General features: G+C 43.5%; 1 protein-coding gene across 2 annotated transcripts; it reads right to left on the bottom strand.

Annotated features, from left to right (window-relative positions):
* Window positions 1-1,174: 1,174 nt before the first annotated feature.
* MPC1 (mitochondrial pyruvate carrier 1) lies at window positions 1,175-13,294 on the bottom strand. 2 transcript variants are annotated; one of them, XM_059830256.1, is made up of 5 exons: window positions 13,199-13,294; window positions 7,466-7,469; window positions 4,731-4,827; window positions 2,948-3,080; window positions 1,175-2,177 (listed from the first exon to the last, which is right to left on the bottom strand). In XM_059830256.1, exons 1-5 carry the CDS (start codon window positions 13,267-13,269, stop codon window positions 2,159-2,161), a joined length of 324 nt encoding a protein of 107 aa, XP_059686239.1. In that variant the 5' UTR covers window positions 13,270-13,294; the 3' UTR covers window positions 1,175-2,158. The 2 variants fall into 2 exon arrangements, with proteins under 2 accessions (XP_059686239.1, XP_059686247.1); XM_059830264.1 differs by lacking the exon at window positions 1,175-2,177 and having other exon boundaries at window positions 2,960-3,030.
* Window positions 13,295-20,302: the final 7,008 nt, after the last annotated feature.

Raw genomic sequence — 20,302 nt, 5'->3', positions numbered from 1 at the left:
TCTTTTTTGTCACTAGGGAGACTGACAGGCTGTGACATATCCAGCCTAGCCCCAAGTTCCCCATCCCAGACTGGGCCCTGTCCCTACGAATCCCATGAAAGATGCCTTCCCCTTTTTGTAGAAGCCCGTATAGACTGCAGGAAGCATCACTGGTTTCAAGTCTAATCAAAGCAAGTTAAAGTCCACTTTCCACCTGCAATTTGCCCTTGCACTACTCCAGTATGAAAGAACTTGAGCCTTGTCACAGTGAATGGATGGGGGGGAGAAAGCAAAGAGAAAGGTAGAAGGAAATACATGAGAAAATATGGTGCAGGCAGCTACCAGAAAAATGAGAGTAGATAAACTGGTGTAAATTGTATTCCCTAGGTAGGGAAGTTAAGACAACCAGCAGCTAATGAACAGTGATCAAAGCCTCAGCTAGAGTATTCCATCTATTGCAAGCTTTACCCAAGAGCAGTCCAAAACACTACATTTCACACCAATGAAGTTCAAACTCACCTGTAAGTTATTTTCTCTCCAGAAATAAGATAACAAACTGTAAGGTGCTAAGATAATGAGTTATCCTCACCTGCTTGTATCTCACTACTCATTTATACAAAAGTCTAATGCTTCTTCTAGTCCAGGAGATAGGGAGGGAGAGAGATGACTACTTTTGTGACAAGACAGCAGTACCGAAGGGACAGCTTTAAGCACTAACTTTTCTAAAGCAACAAGTAGCAGTCAGTACTAGTTTTACCCCTCCAGCAGGGTATGCCCTATAAGCCTCTTTCTTGTATGCCTGTTACATAATTTGGCCTTCATGCAATTAGAAATACAGTACCAACCTAGGATTAAAGCAAGTCTTTTCATTGACCATCTTATAATTGCTAGAAGACAATATGTAATATTTACTTAGCTGCATAGTGAGAGCCCTGACTTCAACCCTGCCTATCACGGCAGGAATGCTCAGTCAAGTACCCACACCCCTTTTTCCTTGGGGTGGGGGGCTGAGAAGTGGTAGGTATTAGGATCCAGAGGACGCCTGCCTAAAATCAGTACATACAAAGGATAATACCATTTACTTTTCCAGCTTGTTTTTTGCTTCATGCTGTTACAGTAATAAAATGACACTCCATACTAAAATTTCACCTCAGGAACCGGTATCACAATATGATAAACAAAACTTTTCAAAATGTTGAAGAGATTTATTGCCATTTGGAACATGTTTATTGTTCAAAACCACTGCACTGAGATAAAATCCATCACATACACTGATGTAAAGATATAGATAACAAAGAATGTAACTTTCAGGCAGGTCATGCAGGAAAACCACTCTCCCAATGAAGTCAAAAACACTACCAAAAGGCACCTTGTGTCCTTCAGATCTTAGACTCCAAACAAGTTAAGTTTTTGCCTGTATAAGAATTACATACATCTAGAACAACTCAAAACAGTCGGAAGAAAATAAAATCCATTTAGAACTTCTCGAAGAACAGTATCAGACTTTGTTGCTTTCCTTCATTCAGTGCGATGCTTTTGCTTTTCTGAGTCTTGTTTAAATAACGTGTGACTTAAAAATGTATGTTAATGAAGTCTCTTTACTGAGACAAGGCATGCAATAAGGGAAGAGGGAAAGCTGGTCACTTCCAGGCTGCCTATCTACACATTTGTTCTTGTAGATTAGCAAGCCACTGCTTAAGTTAAAAAAAAAAAAAAAGAGACAGAATAGGAATGAATGCACCCCAGTTAAATGGCTTTTAAGAATATGTTAATACATAGAATAATGATACCACCTACAGTTCTGTTCACTGACCTCTGTTCATGTTGATTTGAAAACAAGTTTTGTTGAACCATCATGGGCCACTTTTGTAGATTGTTAGATAAAAAAGTTGGTTTTCAAATATTGCTTGTTATTTGGATAACTAACTCTTTATTAAAAGGGTAGTTATTAAGGACCTGTAAGGCAGCAAGACTTTAAATGCAATGGTTTACATTGCAGAGTAGTACTTTTTAAAAGGCAAGATAAAAAATTAGTAGAAGCATTCTTAGTGGGGTCATATTCATAATAGGTGTTTCTGTTTTATCCCCATTGTAATTGTCACAGCAACTGTAGATGGCAAGTCTTCCTTGGTTGTAATTCCGGATGAACACATTCCCTGGCTTATTTCAAGTTAGATATTTAGTTCTTTTTCTCCATCCTGCCAAGAGAAGAACAGGTTTTGTAAGAGTGAGTATTGCACTGCAATTGCTATAAAAAATCTGGACTTACAGTAGAACTTTAGGAATGAAGGACATTTGGCCAGTTGTTTATGCAAAGGCAGGTCCACTTGGAGTTTTGCTCAGTCTCATTTTTTAATTTCTAGTTCAGGAGGCTTCATCCTCCCATTGCTCCACACAGATTTCTTAGAGCAGAGGAAAGAAGAGCCATAAACCTGACTCACCAGGATTGCTTGGGGCAGTGTCTGCACTACTTGCTACACAATGAGGGTGTGAGACTGCTTGCAGTCTGCTCCCCAGTCACAGTCAGTTGGATTTATCCCATATATAGAACAGTCAGCTTAGAGAGGTTTTGCTTGATTCCTCTTTCAGACGTACAACCCCTTTGCAGTTTTATGGATGTTTTCATCTCAGCAATTAGTTACCAAGATGGACACACATGGACTAATCAACACAATACATGAAACAAACCCCAAAATAGCCAGCAGCTGCTGAAAGCCCTGTCCACATCCATGACCGTAAGGGTTTTCAGCCTTTTCTGTGTGCACCCCTCAGAAGCTTCAAAGGAGGTGCAATGCAACAAGTCACAGTTCAGCCTACTGACAAGAAGCTTGTTAATAGGTTTGCAAAAGGGAATGAAGTTAAACAAGTTCAGAAACCATGCACGGGTTTCCACCACAGTTAAAAGCCACTAAAAGAGTATTCCAAGAGCCATCAGTTTATGACTTCCCTTTTTTAAAGTGTAACTTGCCTGTATTTGATCAGTCGTCCTCCTTGAATAAGTTGTGCAACTTCATTAGTCAAGTGGCATGCAAAAAGAAGCCAGTTCCTTGGCTGCACTTTGTAGGCAAATCTCATGAAAGTCAAGGAGTAACAACACAGTGCTGCAAAACATCATAGATATCATTAGTAGATTATTTTTAGTATCTGCATTTTGTTGAGGCATAATTTTCATATAGTGGAATGTAATGACAAATAGAATGCTTTTCACGGCTTTTGAGTTTTCCAATAGTCCTAAACTTGTCCACTTTGAGGATCCAATGCAGGAAAACACACAACAGCGCTCATTTTTGCTACACAAGAAAATCTACAGGGCTGCAGCTTTCCACAAAAACTCATTTTCCTCATACGCTTTCCTGTGATAAAACTGAAGCCTTTTTAGTTTATTACCTAAACTGTCTCAGCCAGAGAATAGCCAGAGTTAATCCCAATGAGACATGGCCTGTCCTGTACAATTATTCTGAGAATTTCTAGGCAGAGTATTTTTAAAAATACTAATTACTTAAATACAGTTCTTGCTGTGAACATTCTAAAATGGACTTTAAAAGAAGGCGGTTTCCATCCCTAGGAAACCATGAACATTCAGAAGCATAAAGCTTTGTTACCTGCTTTCCAGGAATATGAGAAACAATTTTAATCCACTGTCCTACCATAACTGCATTTAAATACAGGAAATTACAACCCAGGAAGTCTCTAGTTTTGCAAAGTCTGACAGGCTTGAAGAAAAAAAAAAGAATCAGGAAACTAATTGTTCAAGGAAAACTGTCTTCTTTTAAGTACAGAACTTAGAAGATGGAAGAAAAATATTCGTACACACACCACCCTATATATACTTGTAAAAATTAAAAAAGTGTCTCAGCTTTGCTGAGCTGGGTAGCTACTACCAAACACTATTTGCAAAACAGTTTCACTATACCAGAGACTATTTGAACTAGTCTTCCATCTTGAGGAAGCTGATCAAAAGACTGAGTTACTCTAAGCAGAACCTAGTGAACATGAAGCTATAAATTTCCTTAACCCAAAGGTATTTTGCTTCAGGGAGAAGAATTACTCAGAATTAAGTTATTAACTGAGTGAAAGAAGAGACATAATGCCAAAATTAAGCTAATAAATTAAAGCTATCAGATTTATGATCCTAGAGAAGTATTTGAAAAATAAAATACACAGAGACAGTCATCTAGGCAAAAGCAATACATGTTCCAAAAAAGGTGGAAAAAGTATTGCTTGTACAATTAAAAAGAAAATCTCACACTATTCTATTAAGAGTCATGCTAGCCTCTCGCAGGCAACTGCTTTGCAAGGAGTTAACCTCCCTCAGCTGCTTTTTGCATCCTGCAGGCCAAGCATTACCATTTCTTAATTTTGTCATTGTTGATATGCGAGTCTCACACTAACCACAAGGCATCGTTGTTCTTGATACAAAGAATAAAGTTGGGTGAAGAGATGCATTCTGAACCAGGGCATGCAGTAGTGTAAGATACCAAAAGAATTATACTTCAGGAGTAAGTCTCCTGCTAAGACTCAAGACCCGCCTTCCTCCCCCCAAATTACTGGAAAGCGCTCTGAAAGAGAGCTCTGCAACTTTTCAGTACCTCAATTTTTAAGTGGCCTCTGAAGTTATATAACAAGATACTTGATATCTGTATCTGCTTTGATCACAAGTTTGCAAGCAACTAATAATATATCACTGCTTGAAGGACAGAACCTGTGTCCTGTTGTCAGTTTACTGACAAGAAGTTTGTCTCAGGTCTTACCAAATGTCATTCGGCCACTAATAATTTCTGGAGATTTCTTCATGTCATTAATAGCAGCAACAGGAAGTCCCCAGTTGGCAACTGGCCCCCAAAAGTGCTGTAAAAAGGGAAAAGGAAAATAAAGTTACACAGAAACAGACCTCCTGCAGTATTCTTGTAGTTTTCCTTAGCCACACAAATCTTAATTCAGAGGACAGGGTTATGAGTAAAATTTCAAGTTTTGACAGGGACTACTTTTGATGTAAGGGAGAAAAACTAAACCCTTCTTTTAGCAGGATCTAATCTTCAGGAAGGAAGGAAGAGGAACCCACTCTGAACCTTCTTGCAGACTGGAGAAGAACTACTGTAAGGCCATTGAAATGCAGTTTTGTGCAATTATACCTCAGCCATCATTAAGCACTCTGATTGGTATAATCATGTGTGATGTAACAACCTCAGATTTACAGCTCACTTGTGTGCAGAGAATTAGCATTCATCTCTTTCAAATAAGGCTCCTCAAAAATGTAATGAAAACACAAGGACTTGCTGAAGTGAAGAACTGGAACTTTTTTCATGTTATGCTGAGAATGAAGAAATGCTCAGCAAGCATCTTCTAAGTGCTTACATCATCTCTGTGAAAGAGCAGGGCCATGCAACTAAACCAAATTGTTAACCTAGAGCTTCATCTGCAATTGCTGTAACAACTTAGTGACTACCTAAAGCTCAGTGATTAGACAGATGTAAGAGTAGAGCAGCTAGCTACAGGTGTGTACATAGATAGAGAAATAGAGACAAGAAGTGGAAAGAATCAAGTCAGAAAAACTGACGAGCTCAATTTGATGGGTGTTGTCTAAAAGACTCCAAATGAGAAAAATAGTGTCGTAAGTCCAATTTCCACTACTGTTACAAGTAACAAGGCTTCAGTAGAGTTCTTTCCACAGATGATGCATGCAGTACTTGCATCAGCTTCTCCTAATGAGAAACTAAGGATGCTTGAAAAGTAACTTGGCTAGATACAACAAAAGATACTCACCTTGCAAGAAAAAGGCTTTGCAGATACCAACTATACCCATTCTTTTGGCACTTCCCCTAAATGTGACACTGCAGATACTACAATGATTTGGAATTGTCAGGGGATATTTAAGTTTCTTGCAATTTTAATTCCAAGCTACTCTTCCCAGTAGCTGGTAACACTACAGTAAGATTAAAAGCCACACTTGCTTCCTGTAGATTTGGGTTGCAATACAAGAAGCTTAATAAAAAATTGAGTTTAAGTTGTACACACTGTTTTGATAGTTTAACCATAGTGCAATATGCAAAACACTGTAGTATTTCTGCATGTGTCTACAGAATGTGCATTTGGCCAAACTCAGATTTATAGTAAGAGTATTTTGAAGAGTGCAATAAATGCATTTGTTTACTGTATTCCTACTGATAGGGAAATTGACATTTGTAATGGCTGTCTCTCAAGCACATCAGAGATAACATGGTATAACTGAGAAGAGTTGCATGGCTACATGGTATTTACACTGTACAGCTATGGTTAGATAGTGTAAAGAAATGTACCTATAATACCACTTACAAGACATGTTGCAACAGAACAAGAATATTCACAGAAACTGAAGTCAGCAGCACACAGGATATTGTTTTAGAGGCTTTAATGTAGCTATTTAAATAGTTCTAAAGGACAGTAAGAGGACCAGATACAAACATCTAGTCACATAACGATGATTATGTGCACAGTAAGACAGCAAGACAACTTGTGTTAGCAAGACCACGCTAAAGCAGACTGCAAGAGGTAACTGGTGAGGCAGTGCATGTACTTGGTGAGGTTTTTTACAGTCATTTCAGAAGTCTGATTTAAACAATTGCAGTTTCAGAAAAATAAGTCTTTAAGGCTCTAAACTTGTTTATTTTTTGAATCTATGAAACAATTACAGTTTTGAGAGTCTTAGTGGTGTCTTCTGTTTTGAAAGGTAAGTCAAGTCAACTTGGCCTTTTTACCTCATTTAGCTGCCGTTAGATCATAAACAAATAATACACTATAGACTATGGACCACTTCAAGCTCAGGCTGCACAAGCGGAAGAATCATCAGTTCATACCCCAGCACTGCTGCAGCAGTAACTTTCCTCTGTCGACCAGGGAGGTAGATCTGGAACCTTCCCACTTGAGATGGTTATCCAGTTTTAAGTGCCTCCAGGCAGGCAGCCCTTTGAAGTTTCCGCACACAAGAATTAACTACACCTATACAGTTTGTCTTTGGTCTATGTTGAAGAGCAAGTCTTCCATAACATTATGATTCACAGTATAACAGGCATAAAATACCCACTCCCAGTTTCAGGAGTAAACAAAGGCTGAAGGAAAGAAAAGTCTGCAGTGAGAGTTATATGGTACCATTTATTGTCTGAAGTAAAGCTAGTTAAAAGTAAGGCAGGTAGTTCAGTTAGGTACCAGTATTGTTGCTAGGCAGAAAAATGGCTCCAGACTGATCTGACCTCCTTAGAAAAAAGTATGGGGGAAAAAAGTAAAGCCCCTTTCATTTTGTAGTGATTACTTTAGGAGACATTCTGAAGGAGCTAATGTTTGGTCACCTTAACCTCAGACTTTGAGTAAATATTACTAGTGCATCATTCCTGGAAGTTCACAGTATGCTTTTCAGATGCAGGCAAGGTCATTATCAGTCCTGAGGCAAAAAGACTGCAAGTTACTGAAGTTAGGGAGAAAGTGAAAACAGAAGTCCCCTCCTTTTTCTTACCGTACTGTTCAAGAGCGCCATCATTGTTTTCCATTCAAAAAGCACATGGAAAAAAAAAGAAAAAAGTTAATTTCTTTCATAATTGACAAAAAGAAGTGTACCACAAACAGAAGATAGGTAGAAGTCAGGAAATTGCCATGACATTAACCTTGATTAATTTAACAGTATTAAAAATCCTGTTTCCCTCAAGAGCTGTCATTGTGACAAGTGTTTGCTGCTCAAGTACCTTTTTCCTAGCAAGATAAAATCCTATTATGGTTTGTGGAAAACATTCATCCCCTGTAGACTTCAAAGCATCCAAGATCCCACCCCAGCTAGTTTAAAAGGATGCCAAAACAGGTGGACAACAGGATGACCATCAGCCAGCAATGTGCCCTTGTAGCCAAGAAGGCCAATGGCATCCTGGGGTGCATCAAGAAGAGTTTGGCAAGCAGGTTGAGGGAGGTTATCCTCCCCCTCTACTCTGCCCTGGTGAGGCCACATCTGGAGTACTGTGTCCAGTTCTGGGCTCCCCGGTTCAAGAAGGACAGGGAGCTGCTGGAGGGGGTACAGCAAAGGGCTGCAAAGATGATTAGGGGACTGGGACATCTTTCTTATGAGGAAAGGCTGAGGGACTTGGGTCTTTTTAGTCTGGAGAAGAGAAGGCTGAGGGGGGATCGTATCAATGCTTATAAATACTTCAGGGGTGGGTGCCAGGAGGACAGAGACAGTCTTTTTTTAGTGGTGCCCAGTGACAGGGCAAGAGGTAATGGGCACAAACTTGGTCATAGGAAGTTCCATCTAAACATGGGGAGGAACTTCTTTCCTTTGAGGGTGGCAGAGCACTGGAACAAGCTGCCCAGAGAGGTTGTGGAGTCTCCTTCTCTGGAGATATTCAAAACTCGCCTGGACACATTCCTGTGCAATCTGCTGTAGGTGAACCTGCTCTGTTGGGGGGGGTTGGGGGGGGTGGGTGTTGGACTAGATGATCTTCACAGGTCCCTTCCAACCCCTATCATTCTGTGAAGAGCAGTCACAGTTTGCCCATGACAAAGCTAAACAGCTACAGTTCCTCTGTGGAGGCTTTGAAGAAGTCACTTGGAATTCTTTGTACGCCCCCATAAGTAGGTCAAACCAAACGCTGCCAGAGATCTTGCTGTCACTAAGCTCAGGCCAACTGTGGCTGTACCAAACACGAGCTATCCCACGTTTTCAGTGATCTAACATGCAATTACACTCTAGTCATGTATGGGGTTCATTTAAGTGATCATATAGGTACCAATTTATTTATGTAGTAACTTAGTGATCTATGCATGAAAGCTAGACTACAGCATATATTTAAGATTGTTTGCTACTATACCTTTTAAAAGGCCTCAGAACTTTTAAACATTCTCTTTCTAGCAAAGATACTTATAGAACTCAGTTCTGAATTATAAGAAATCAGCTACTAATAGAAAGCCTACTGCTGACTGCTGCTTACCTACCACTGCCCCAAGCTGCAGAACAGTTCCCTGACGCTGATTTCCATCTTCTTAGAGCACTGTTTTCCAAAGAGCTATGGTTAGGGAACAGCCAGGTCTACTTAGGAAATCACACTGGACGTGCATTTCAGCGAGTCTTTGTTAGAAGCCACAGGCTGGTCCAAGGTACTTTGCTAGGGTGTCCTTGACTAGTCTAACCACTTGTTTTTTGTTTTCTTATTAACTGAATTGCAGCAATAATTAATTGAAGTTCACAAGACAAATGCACACTTCAATTTTTCCATAAAACCTTAACTAAACAAGTTCAAATGTGTCTCTTGGCACAATGTTTTTGTGCCAGCAGAAGTCAGCCTTCATTTTTAAAGTAGAAGGTTTTTTTTCAGGCAAGTGAAAGCCTAAAATAGAATCAAACTCCTGCTATTTTAACAGAGTAGGCAACTCTGCCTAAGGTCTTGCAAGGTTGTCCTCACATCCACGTGAGACTGGTACAGTTATTGTACTCCCAGAACAGGGCAGATCAAGGTCATATACTCTTCCAGAAGCAGGCATCCAGCCCCAAAGCTCTGCAGCCAATACAACTGCAACAAATGCACCATATCTAGTAACAAGGACACCGCAGCAAGTGCATGTGTCTATTCCTGAAGTGACACCATTCCAAATTAGTAGTTTCCAAGAACTACATTCAATATCTTGACAAAGGGAACACGTTGTAATAAAGTTTCCAGAACTGTGGACACTCACTCAATTTCTGTGTAAGTATCTAGATATCACAAGATCAATACCTTATGTTTTACTACAATCCACTGCAAAAAGGCTGTATTTAGGAAGATTCATTTTTCCAAAATTTTTACATGTATGTTCCTCATACTGGCAATGAGGATATTAATAGGCCAGAGACCATTCTGCAAGTATAGGTGAACTGCCACTACTTGTTTCCCCTACACTGCCATCCCCTAAGTGGAAAGAGTATTACCCTTCTGCAAGAGATGGATGGTTCAATTCTCAGAGCATGCAAGACAACAACAGCAGGGACTCTGTCCTTTAATTTCTCACACAGACCAGTAGAGGACTTTACATTCTTACGTCCTTGTGTTTAAAGATTTACTAATGAGGAGAACTGAAGATCAGCTAATTCTAGTTATACTACTGATGCTACCTCTTTTAAAGTTCATTTTGATTAAAAGAAAGGTCTTAGACAGCTTATATCAACATAAGTGCTCAAGCTTTACAAGGAATGAACTATCTATTTCAAAGCCATCTACATCAACAGAGTCAATACATTTGCATTACTGCCGAGTCATCAAGAGGAGATAGTTCAGAAGTGCCCCAAAAAGAAAAATAAGCATGGAGGCTGCAATCTATTACCAGAAGATTTGGGGTCTCCTTGGGAGTCATTATATGACTAAAGTAATTTAGGCTTCTACCACAAGAAGATGCCAGCTTGTCTAGAGTAGCCTGTAGGTTTTCTCTCTCAAGAAAAGAGGAAAGCTGTTCTACTGGATGTTTTTCAGAAAATACTGTTTTAAATCTTTAGGATAGTAAGTAAGAGGACTCAGTTGCCTACTGTTAGTGGCTTAGATAAGACAAGTTTCGTTGTAGATGACATTTTTAGGATCTACAGCAAAAATGCAACTTCAAGCTCACAATGTATAGAGATACTAAGCTTTCATATGCTAATCAGCTAGTTGTAAAATGCATCAGTAACGTTAATTTAAAAGAAGCAGGAAAAATCTACCTACAGCTTACATTCTTACTATGCTTACTTTAAAACATTAAGACATGGTTAGGGTAAATCTATACTTACATGATTTACAGTTATTCAGATCCCTGTTAATCACCACTTGAGAGGCCAGATGTGAAACTGGGAGAACATTTCATTATTAATGACAGTTTTAAAAGTAATTTACTTTGTTCCTTTATGCAAGATCCAAAAGCTAACCCATGATGCAATGCAATTCTAATGCCAGGTACATCCACCTGAGAAAAGCAGCATGCATTTGTCACACTTGCTTTCATGTTTTCAAGTTATGAAGCTGAAACCTAAGCTCCTTATTCCGGTAGATGTCTGCAAGTTCAATTGCCTCAAGCCATAATAGTGGAACACTCAATTCCACCGCTTTGGGTAACTTCAGTTGTTCTATTTAGGGTCAAGCAATTTAAAACACAACACTGATATCACAATCAATATCTCAATTCATTGTTTCCCACAAACAAGTTTCACATTTATAAAGCCTTGCTTCACTGCAGTGATTAGATGCTGATTTCTAGAACAGATATCATAGTCTCAGAGCTTTGAGGAAACTCTTGCTCTATGAGCAAGGCAAGAAAGGAATCTTCTTCAGCATAGACTCCTGCATTCTGGGGAGGCAAGAACCTTCAAGAAGGAATGTCAAGAGATATGGCTCTAAAGCATACACACTCCATTACTCCTATGGAGAAGACAGACTACAGTCTTTTGTTGACTGTTAATCTAATTTTTAAACTCAACACAAAGCCAACAACTTAGACACTTGTCTCCTAGTAAGCAAGAAACAACGCTGAAAGGCCAAACCAGATGGAGCAACTGACTTCAGCCCTTCATGACACACCCAGTAACACAAGTATAAATAAGCAGGTATCTTTGTACATAAGAAGGCACAACCCATCCCACAAAGGTAGAATCTGTGGAATGCTCTTTCTAGACGACTTATTTCAAGACTAGAATTAGGATGAAATACAGCTGAAAAGGCTTATTTCAGCTACCTTTTCAGTCTTTGGTAAGGAAAGAGATGCTTCCAGCAAGTAACTTGCAGTGTTAGGAAGCAGCTGTTATGTCTTTCGTATTTTTCTTTATTTTTCTAATTAAGAAGCAGACTGCTGTTTTACAGGCCATCTACATGCTTCACATGAATTCTAGTACAATTAACTAAACGTTAACATTAAAATGCATCTATCAAGCTTACATAATGCTTCAGAACTTTCAAAAGGAATCCACATAGAAGCCTGCTCTTCATTTTGCTTCAAGGATGTTCTCTTCCTTCTCATATTTTACTTATCTTTTTGTCCTACCATTTCTGTGGAACTTGATTTTGCAAATGCCAAACAAACCCTTCTGCTTACTGAGCCTTTATATTACAATCCCTCTTCCATGCAGGCTTACACCATCTCCTGCTACTTAAACTAAGTTTCTCAGATAAACAGATGTCCTCCTACATGCTTGCTCAACATCAAACATCAGTTGCAATAGATATAGGTAAAACAGCAAGCAACAGCTACAGCAAAAAGTTGCTCAACCATCTTTATTAGAAGAGCCCATTTTTATTTGTTTAGTTTTGTCAAACTGCTTGTCAGCCAAGAAAGCTTCAAACCTACTTGAGGCAGTTCCTATATAGCAGTCCAACCAGATTTAAGCAGGTGTGCTGCAATTGTATCTTTAAGGCATTCTTGTGATTTCAGTTCAAGGTGCCATACCCCTTACCACAGCACACAAACTGAAGCTTGACAAAAGCACTGAGCTGTCTGGGAGGTGACTTAAGCCACATGCCCATGCAAATGGGGCTTTCACAAGCCTCTGAAAAAAGGTACCTATGTAAATCTCTGAGGACGTGTAAGTAAGTGGTCTTGAGCCTGCATCTGTAACCAAGCTCGCTTCCGCCCACAACTGAGCAAAGCTCTTTCTGCCCTTGTTGCAGGCAGCGGTCAGAGCGTCCATGCTCTGTGCCGGCTCCTGTGCCTGCTGCCACCTCTGCCCCCTCGGCGAGCAGCTGCCTGCCGAGGGGCAGCACCCCGCGCTGGCAGAAGCCGCTGGGTTTCACAGCCGGGAGAAGAAAGGTCACAGAGATGCGCAGCTGCCGCGGCAGTTTCAAACCGCGTCGCTTCGCTTCAAGGTCAAGCCCGGTCTCCCCGGGGTGGGGCGGGCGGGAGGCTGACAGCCCTCGCCAGCCGAGGTGACGACAGACGCGCATCGGCGCCGCGACGGCACGGCGGGCCCCGTGCCCTCGCCACCCCCCGCGACCACCCCCGTGGCACCTCCGGGCTGGCTTCGCCCTCGCCCGACGGGCGCCCGCTCCTCCCGGGCCCCTCGCTCCCTCCTACTCCCACCCAACCGTCAGCGAGGGCGAGCCCGGCAGAGGTCAGACGCCGCCGCCCGGCCGCCGCCGCCCCAGGTGCCCCGAGGCTGAGGAGGACGGACGGGGAAGGGGCGCCGGTCCCTGCCGCCTCCCCGGCCGGCGCGGCGGGAGCGACCGCCCGAGGCAGAGGCGGCGGTCGGCGACGACTCCCGCCCTGCGCTCACCTCATCAGGTAGTCCCTGAACTCCTTGCTGCGCACATAGTCCACAGCCTTGCGGCCCAGCGCCCCCGCCATGGCGGCCCTCGGCGGCAGGGAGCGCCCAGCCCGCCCGCCTCGCGCACTGCCGCCACCGGCGCCGGTGACAACTCCCCCACACCGCCCCCCGGCGCCCGCTTTACGGCAGCACCCGCGCCACCGCCCCCTCCGTCACCATGGCGCTGTCGGCGCCTATTGGCCGCGGCGGCCCCGCCTCCCTCCGCCCGGGCTCCGAAACCGGGGAGGTGGTGATGGGGAGGGGGAAAGGCAGGGTGCCGTAAAGCAAGGCGTCGGGAGGAGGGGGAAATTGTCGCAAAGCGCGACGAGGAGGGTCGCCATCGGCTGAGCTGCCGGCATTCCTCTGCAGCCAGCGGGGAAGAGCCCTGCGGCGGCTTTCCGAGCCGCTATTGGCTGCAGGGCGGCGGCTGGTGGCTTCCCATTGGCTGTCGAGGGGCACGTCCCGCCCCCCGCGGTGTCTCGCTCCGCCCCCCTCGGTGGTGGGTGTCAGGGGCGCCGGTGGGGCTGGGCCGGCAACGGCAGCCGCTGCGCTGCGGGCGGGGGGTCTGAGGGGTGTGGGGGTGCGCGGGTGCGCGGCCGCGCAGCCGCAGCCCCGTGACACGCGGTGCCTGTGTGTGTTCGCTCAGGCGCCCATTGCCCCCCCGTCTTCGTCGGGCCGGCCCCGGGTAGGGCCCGCGCCCGCTCAGGGCCGGTGCCGGGCAGCGCCGACCTCGGCAGTTGCATCCGTGAGGGCGGGGCGAGAGGGGGTCGGCGGGGGGGAGGTGCCCGTGCCAGCTCCTGTCCCTCCGGCGGCGGGCTCGCCCTATATGCCGTGCGGTTTGCCTTCAGCCGGAGCCCTCAGGGGAATGGGCGAGTCTCTGCTTCCTCTCCAACAAACGGTGTTTTCCCTCTCACCACGGTGGCTGAGATGACCGAAGACGCAAAACTAATATATTGCAATGGCGCATAAAACAGGGTACAAAAAAGAGGACCTATAATTGCTTCAGTGATGTTTTTTAAAAGATAATCCTGTGGGGTTTTTAAGAGCCCAATTTATGGATTTGGAACTTGCGAAGCTGGGAGTGCAGGGCTATGACAGAGCACTGGAACAGTTCAGCCTTTTCCTCTGTACCTGGAATGGTCTAAGATCCCATCTCTCACCAGCACTTTCTATTTCATACCTGAGCAGAGGTTACTTATTTAGAAGGGAAGATAAACTCTAGCCCTGCTAATACCATCTCCATAAAATTTGGGCCATACAAACAAATACCTATATGTGAATTACTTCTTTTATCTTTGCTCAGTGCACTAGAGATAGTGAAAATGGATGTTTATCTCTTCTGCTTTCCAAAGACTTGCAGCCTCAGTTTTTACAGTCTAGAACCGGGCTGAGAGTGCAGCCTGGGACATAGTTAGGCTCTGCTAGAAGCCCTGGAGGCCATGACTGCTTTGTTTCCTCCTGCTTCCCCCCTCTTCCCTGCAGGATCTCAGGAAAAAAAAGAAAAAGAGGAAGAGTTCTGCACCCTTCTCCCCTGACTGCTTCCTCAGAGAGCAGCAGGTTTGAGGAAAAGCATCGTGTGTACACATCCTCTCCTTTTTCTATATCCGTAGCATATGATACGACACCCCTCAACCACCCCTGGCTTTGCAGTGTGGGAGAGTTTTAACCCCCTTGGTATACTGCGTTATGAAAAGCCAAACCATATTTCTGTGGACTATTTAGACTCCTCATTTAAAAGCAGCAATGTGAATCTGAACGAGGTCTTAATCATTTATTCTAGTTGATTCAACCTGGGCCCACAGAAGGAAGGTCTATGGAAATCAGTTCTATATGTTCAAACAAAAATCTTTTGTAGTGGGATTCCACATATCCTATATGACCAGGCTCAGTCATTAATATTACAGCTACAGTTTTACCTAAAAATGTAGCCTTATTCTCCTTTACTGAAAATTCATTAATTTTTTTCTTTATGTATCGAGAAAAAAACAACTTCTGTCTGCATTGGAAGGTGTTCTTCTTCAGTCTTTCTTCCTGGAGTAAACAAGTTCTTTCGGCCTTTTCTCACAGGCCGTGCCTTTTAAATCTTTTAATCTTTTGCTTACTCCATTTTTGTTTACAGCTTTCTTAAGGCATAGCCCCAACAAAGGTCATCATGTCTCAGTCAAAACCTTACCAGCAGTGCAGTACCCTTCTCTAATTTTGAGAGTACCCACTTTGTTTTCAAAGTAGTTAATGGAAAAATCATTAACTAGTAATGGGCCCAGAAGAAACCAGTCCCACATGACAGGCTCTACCAGTTACACAACAAAAGCAGCTAGCAAGGATTTGAAGTTTGCTTTTGCTGCAGTTCTGTATGTATTTATAGTGGTTTTATTTGCATACTATTTTTTAGGTTTCTTATAAGGATATCAAATGCCATACAAAAGACCCCCTTAATTTATCCCATTCGTGGCTTCCCTTTTACCCCCTTAGCCTGTTCACTAGAGAGATTGGATTTGACATGAGTTGCTTTTGATGAGTCCGTGTTAGGCATGCTTTTAAGCATGTTGTTCCCTGAGTGAACATTAACTGATTGTTTAATAAATTATTCTAGCAGGTTTTTTTGATATCAGAATTAGGCCATTTGACTTATAATTTGCTGGGTTGATGTTAATCCCTTCTCTTCAGACACATGCTCTTCTCCAGTGCTGCACTGTCCTGCCCTCTCCATGAGCTGGAGGATAATCACTGATCATAGAATACCAGGTTGGAAGGGACTTCAAGGATCACCTGGTCCAACCCTTCTTGGCAAAAGCACGGTCTAGACAAGATGGCCCAGTACCCTGTCCAGCCGAATCTTAAAAGTGTCCAAAGTTGGGGAATCCACCATTTCCCTGGGAAGATTATTCTAATGGCTGATTGTTGTCATTGTGAAAATTTTTCATCTTGTGTCCAATCGGAATCTCCCCAGAAGTAACTTGTACCCATTACCCCTCATCCTTTCCATGTGACTCCTTGTAAAAAAGGAGTCTCCATCTTCTTTGTAGCTACCCTTTAAATACTGGAACATGGTGATAAGGTCTTCCCTAAGCCTTCTTTTCTCAAGGCTGAACAAACCCAGTTCTCTCAGCCTTTCCTTATATGGCAGGCTTCTCAGTCCTTTGATCATCTTTGTGGCCCTTCTCTGGACCCTCTCCAGCCTGTCCACATCTTTTTTGCATAGGAGGGACCAAAACTGAACACAGTATTCCAGGTGTGGCCTGACAAGCGCTGAGTAGAGTGGGATAATGACTTCTTTATCTCTGCTGCTGATGCCCTTGTTGATGCAACCCAGCATCTGTTGGCTTTCTTTGCCGCAGCAACACACCGTTCACGCATATTGGGCTTGTTGTCCACCAGGACCTTCAGGTCCCTTTCCACAGAGCTGCCTCCCAGGCAGGTAGATCCCAGCTTGTGCTGCACTCCTGTATTATGTTTTCCCAGGTGCAAGACCTTACATTTGTCCTTGGTGAACTTCATAATGTTCTTGTTAGTCCACTCTTTCAGCCTATCCAGGTCTTCCTGCAGGGTGGCTCTCCCTTCTGAAGTGTCCACTTCCACTCAGTTTGGTATCATCAGCAAACTTCATCAGGGTGCACTTGATCCCATCATCCAGATCACTTATGAAGATATTAAACAGCATTGGGCCCAATATTGATCCCTGGGGGACTTCACTTGTGACAAGTTGCCAGTTTGAAAAGGAGCTATTTACCACTACCCTCTGGGTGCAGCTTGTCAGCCAGTTCCCCACCCACAGCACGGACCACTTGTCTAGACCATAACGCATCAGTTTCTCTAGGAGGAGGCTGTGGGAAACCGTGTTGAAAGCCTTGGAGAAATACAGGTAGACAATGTCCACTGCTTGCCCCTGCATCAACCGAGCAGGTTACTTTCTCACAGAAGGTGATCAGGTTTGCCAGATCAGCCCTTGGTGAATCCATGCTGGCTTTTCCCAGTCATGTGCTTCATTTAACTTGTGATAGCCACCGGAGGATTCATTCCATAACTTTCCCAGGGACTGAAGTAAGACTGATGGGCCTCTAATTTCCTGGATCCTCCTTTAAGCCCTTCCTATAGATAGGGGTGACATTATCCTTCTTCCAGTCTTCTGGGATGCCCCCCGATCTCCGTGACTTCTCAAAGATTATGAAGAGCGGCCTCACAACGACATCAGCCAGCTCTCTTAACACCCTTGGGTGGATAATGTCAGGGGCCATCGATTTGTAGGGGTCAAGCTCCTGTAATATCACATATCAACTCTTCCTTCACTGACAGCAGGTCTGTGTTTGCATCAATCTGGATTTTTGTTCCCCAGGCCTGGGGCCCAACAGTGCTGGTAAAGACAGAGGTGAAGAAAGTGTTGAGAACCTCTGCCTTTTCAGTGTTGTTGGTGACTAATTCACTTCTCCTGTTTAACAGTGGGCCACTATTTTCCTTCTGTCTCTGCTTGTTGTTTACGTACCTGAAGAACCCATTCTTGTAGTTTTTGACATCTCTGGCCACTTTCAATTCGAGCAGAGCATTTGCTTTTCTAACCGCATCTCTTAATGCCCTGACAATGCCCTTGTAGTTTTCAGTGGGTGTTTGTCCGCTTTGCCATCTCTGATATGCTTCTCTTTTGGTTTTGAGCAGACTCAGAAGCTCGCAGTTAAGCCAAGGGGGTCTCTTGCTCCACCTACTTCCCTTACCTTTAAAGGAGATGAACTTTTTTTGTGCTTCCAGGAGAGGGTTCTTGAAAAACTCCCAGCACTCACTGGCTCCTTTATCCTCCACGGAAGCTTCCCACGGAAGCCCTCCTAGCTGAGCTCTGAGTAAGCTGAAGTTTGCTCTTCTAAAACCTAAAACCTTTGTCTTATTACTATCCTTCAGTGTGCTCAGCAGGATCCCAAACTCCCCAACATTGTGATCACTGCAGCCAAGGCTATCACTAATCGAGATACTATAAAGCAGGTTTTCTTGGTTTGTGAGTAGCAAGTCCAGCAGTGCCTCATTCCTGGTTGGCACATCTAACATTTGTATGAGGAAGCAGTCCTCTACGCATTCCAGGAACTTGATGGTGACATGTGAGCTGCTGTATTCTTCTTCCAACAAATGTCTGGGTAGTTGAAGTCACCCATAAGAACCAGGTTCTGTTGACCTGAAGCTTGCTTAAGTGATCTAAATATTGCTTCATTGGCCTTGTCATCTTGGTCGGAGCAGATGCCTGCTCTAAGATTCCCCTTGGAGATGACCCCTCTGATCTTGACCCAGAGGCATTCAATAGGTCTTCCACAATTGCCGTAGTTGACTTCTATACATTCAAGGTTCTCCTTAACATAGAGCGTGACTCCTCCTCCTCTTCTTCCCTGCCTGTCTTTACAAAACAGCCTATAGCCATCCATTGTGATGCTCTAGTCATGTGAGTTGTCCCACCATGTTTCAGTTATTCCTGTGATATCATAACTTTCTGACTGGGTGTGGAGGTCCAGTTCCTCCTGTTTGTTCCCCAGGCTGCATGTGTTGGTATGCACACACTTGAGGTGGTTGGTCTTTTGGTTCTCATCTTGGGAGGCAGCTAAGGAACATTTGTCGCTGCTGTGGTTGGCCTGGCTTATTCGCCAGTTCGTTGCAATGCCGTGAGCGTTGCCACTTTAGACTCTGTCCCTTGAGTCCTTCAGTTTAAAGCCCACCTCACCAAGTTGGCCAGCCTGCTACCAAAGATTCCCTTCCCTCTTCTAGAGAGGTGGATCCCATCCCTCCCTATCAGGCTATAGTTATTGAAAAATGTCCCATTGTCATAAAAGCCAAAACCTTCATGATGATGCCAATCACGAAGCCAGAAGTTGATTTGCATTATGTATCTATTTCTGGTTGCACCCTTTCCTCTGACTGGAAAAATGGAAGAAAAGATAACTTGGGCACCAGTCCTTTTCACTTGGACCCCCTGGGCTGTGTATTCTTCCTTGATTCTGCCCAGGTTCCAGCTTGCGGTGTCATTCGTGCCCACATGAAAGAGTAGCGATGGATAGTAGTCTGTGCTCTTGACAAGTTGTGGCACTCTCTCAGCAACATCTCGGACCTTAGCTCCAGGAAGGCAGCGTACCTCTCATGACTTCCTGTCAGGCTGGCAGATGGGTCCCTCAGTGCACCTTAATTTGATGATCTCAGATTGCTTCTGCTAGGGCCTGGTGGACCTCAGAGCAAGTTTCATTAGGTCCCGCTACACATTTTTTCTAAAATATATTTCACCTGTTCTTTTCCTGGCCTGAACTATGCTTCTATCCATTTTTCACACTGAATTTAGACCTATTTTGAGTTATTATTACCGTACTTCTGCCTTTACCTGTCACGGGCTCTTTCTGCATTATTTAATGTCTGCAATTTCTTTTGTCTTATTTTAATTTCTAATGCTTTTATCAAACTTATTTAGTTGTCTTTTATGTCCCATGATAGTTGAAACTGATTTCATGCCTTAACCTTTCTGATTCTGTTATCTGCAGGCTAACACCATTTCTTTATTTTCATCTATTCATACGTCCTTTTGTCTATTTACTGTATGTTCCCTTTTGATTTTTAGGTCATTAGGTGCTTGTGAATAAGCCAAGCCACGTATGTCTGAGGATGTCTCCTATGTTTCTTCTAATCAGAACAGGTAATTGTAGCTGGTTTGGTTTTCAAACAGACAGATACCCTGCAGTCTTTTATCCCTTAGATTATCTTCACAAAATCCCTACCTGCCATTTCCTGGAATTTCTTGTTGGAATTCTCGTTGCTTTCATTTGTTTCTTGTTAGCCTTGTACTTCTGACCTCTCTGACGAGATACCTCTGAAGTTTATTAGGCTGACCAGTTATTCTCCTTGTTTTCCCTCAGCCTTGGCCAGGTCACTACTTTTTTAACTAACTCACTTACTGACTTTTGTTACCGGCTGTCTTTACTTTAAACTCTTGCTCACCAGATTAGCAAGCTTCTGCACTTCAATTCCCTTCCTTGTTCTTAGCAGGTAGACTCTTGGGTTGTCCAGCAGTTACTCTACGTGGGACACTCTCTAGTAATAGAGGCTTTCTGTAGATACCAT

The sequence above is a fragment of the Gavia stellata genome, chromosome 2 (genome assembly GCF_030936135.1).
Source record: "Gavia stellata isolate bGavSte3 chromosome 2, bGavSte3.hap2, whole genome shotgun sequence".
NCBI lineage: Eukaryota > Metazoa > Chordata > Aves > Gaviiformes > Gaviidae > Gavia > Gavia stellata.
Note: the sequence above shows the minus strand (reverse complement) of the source record. Positions and strands in the feature narration are given on the sequence as shown.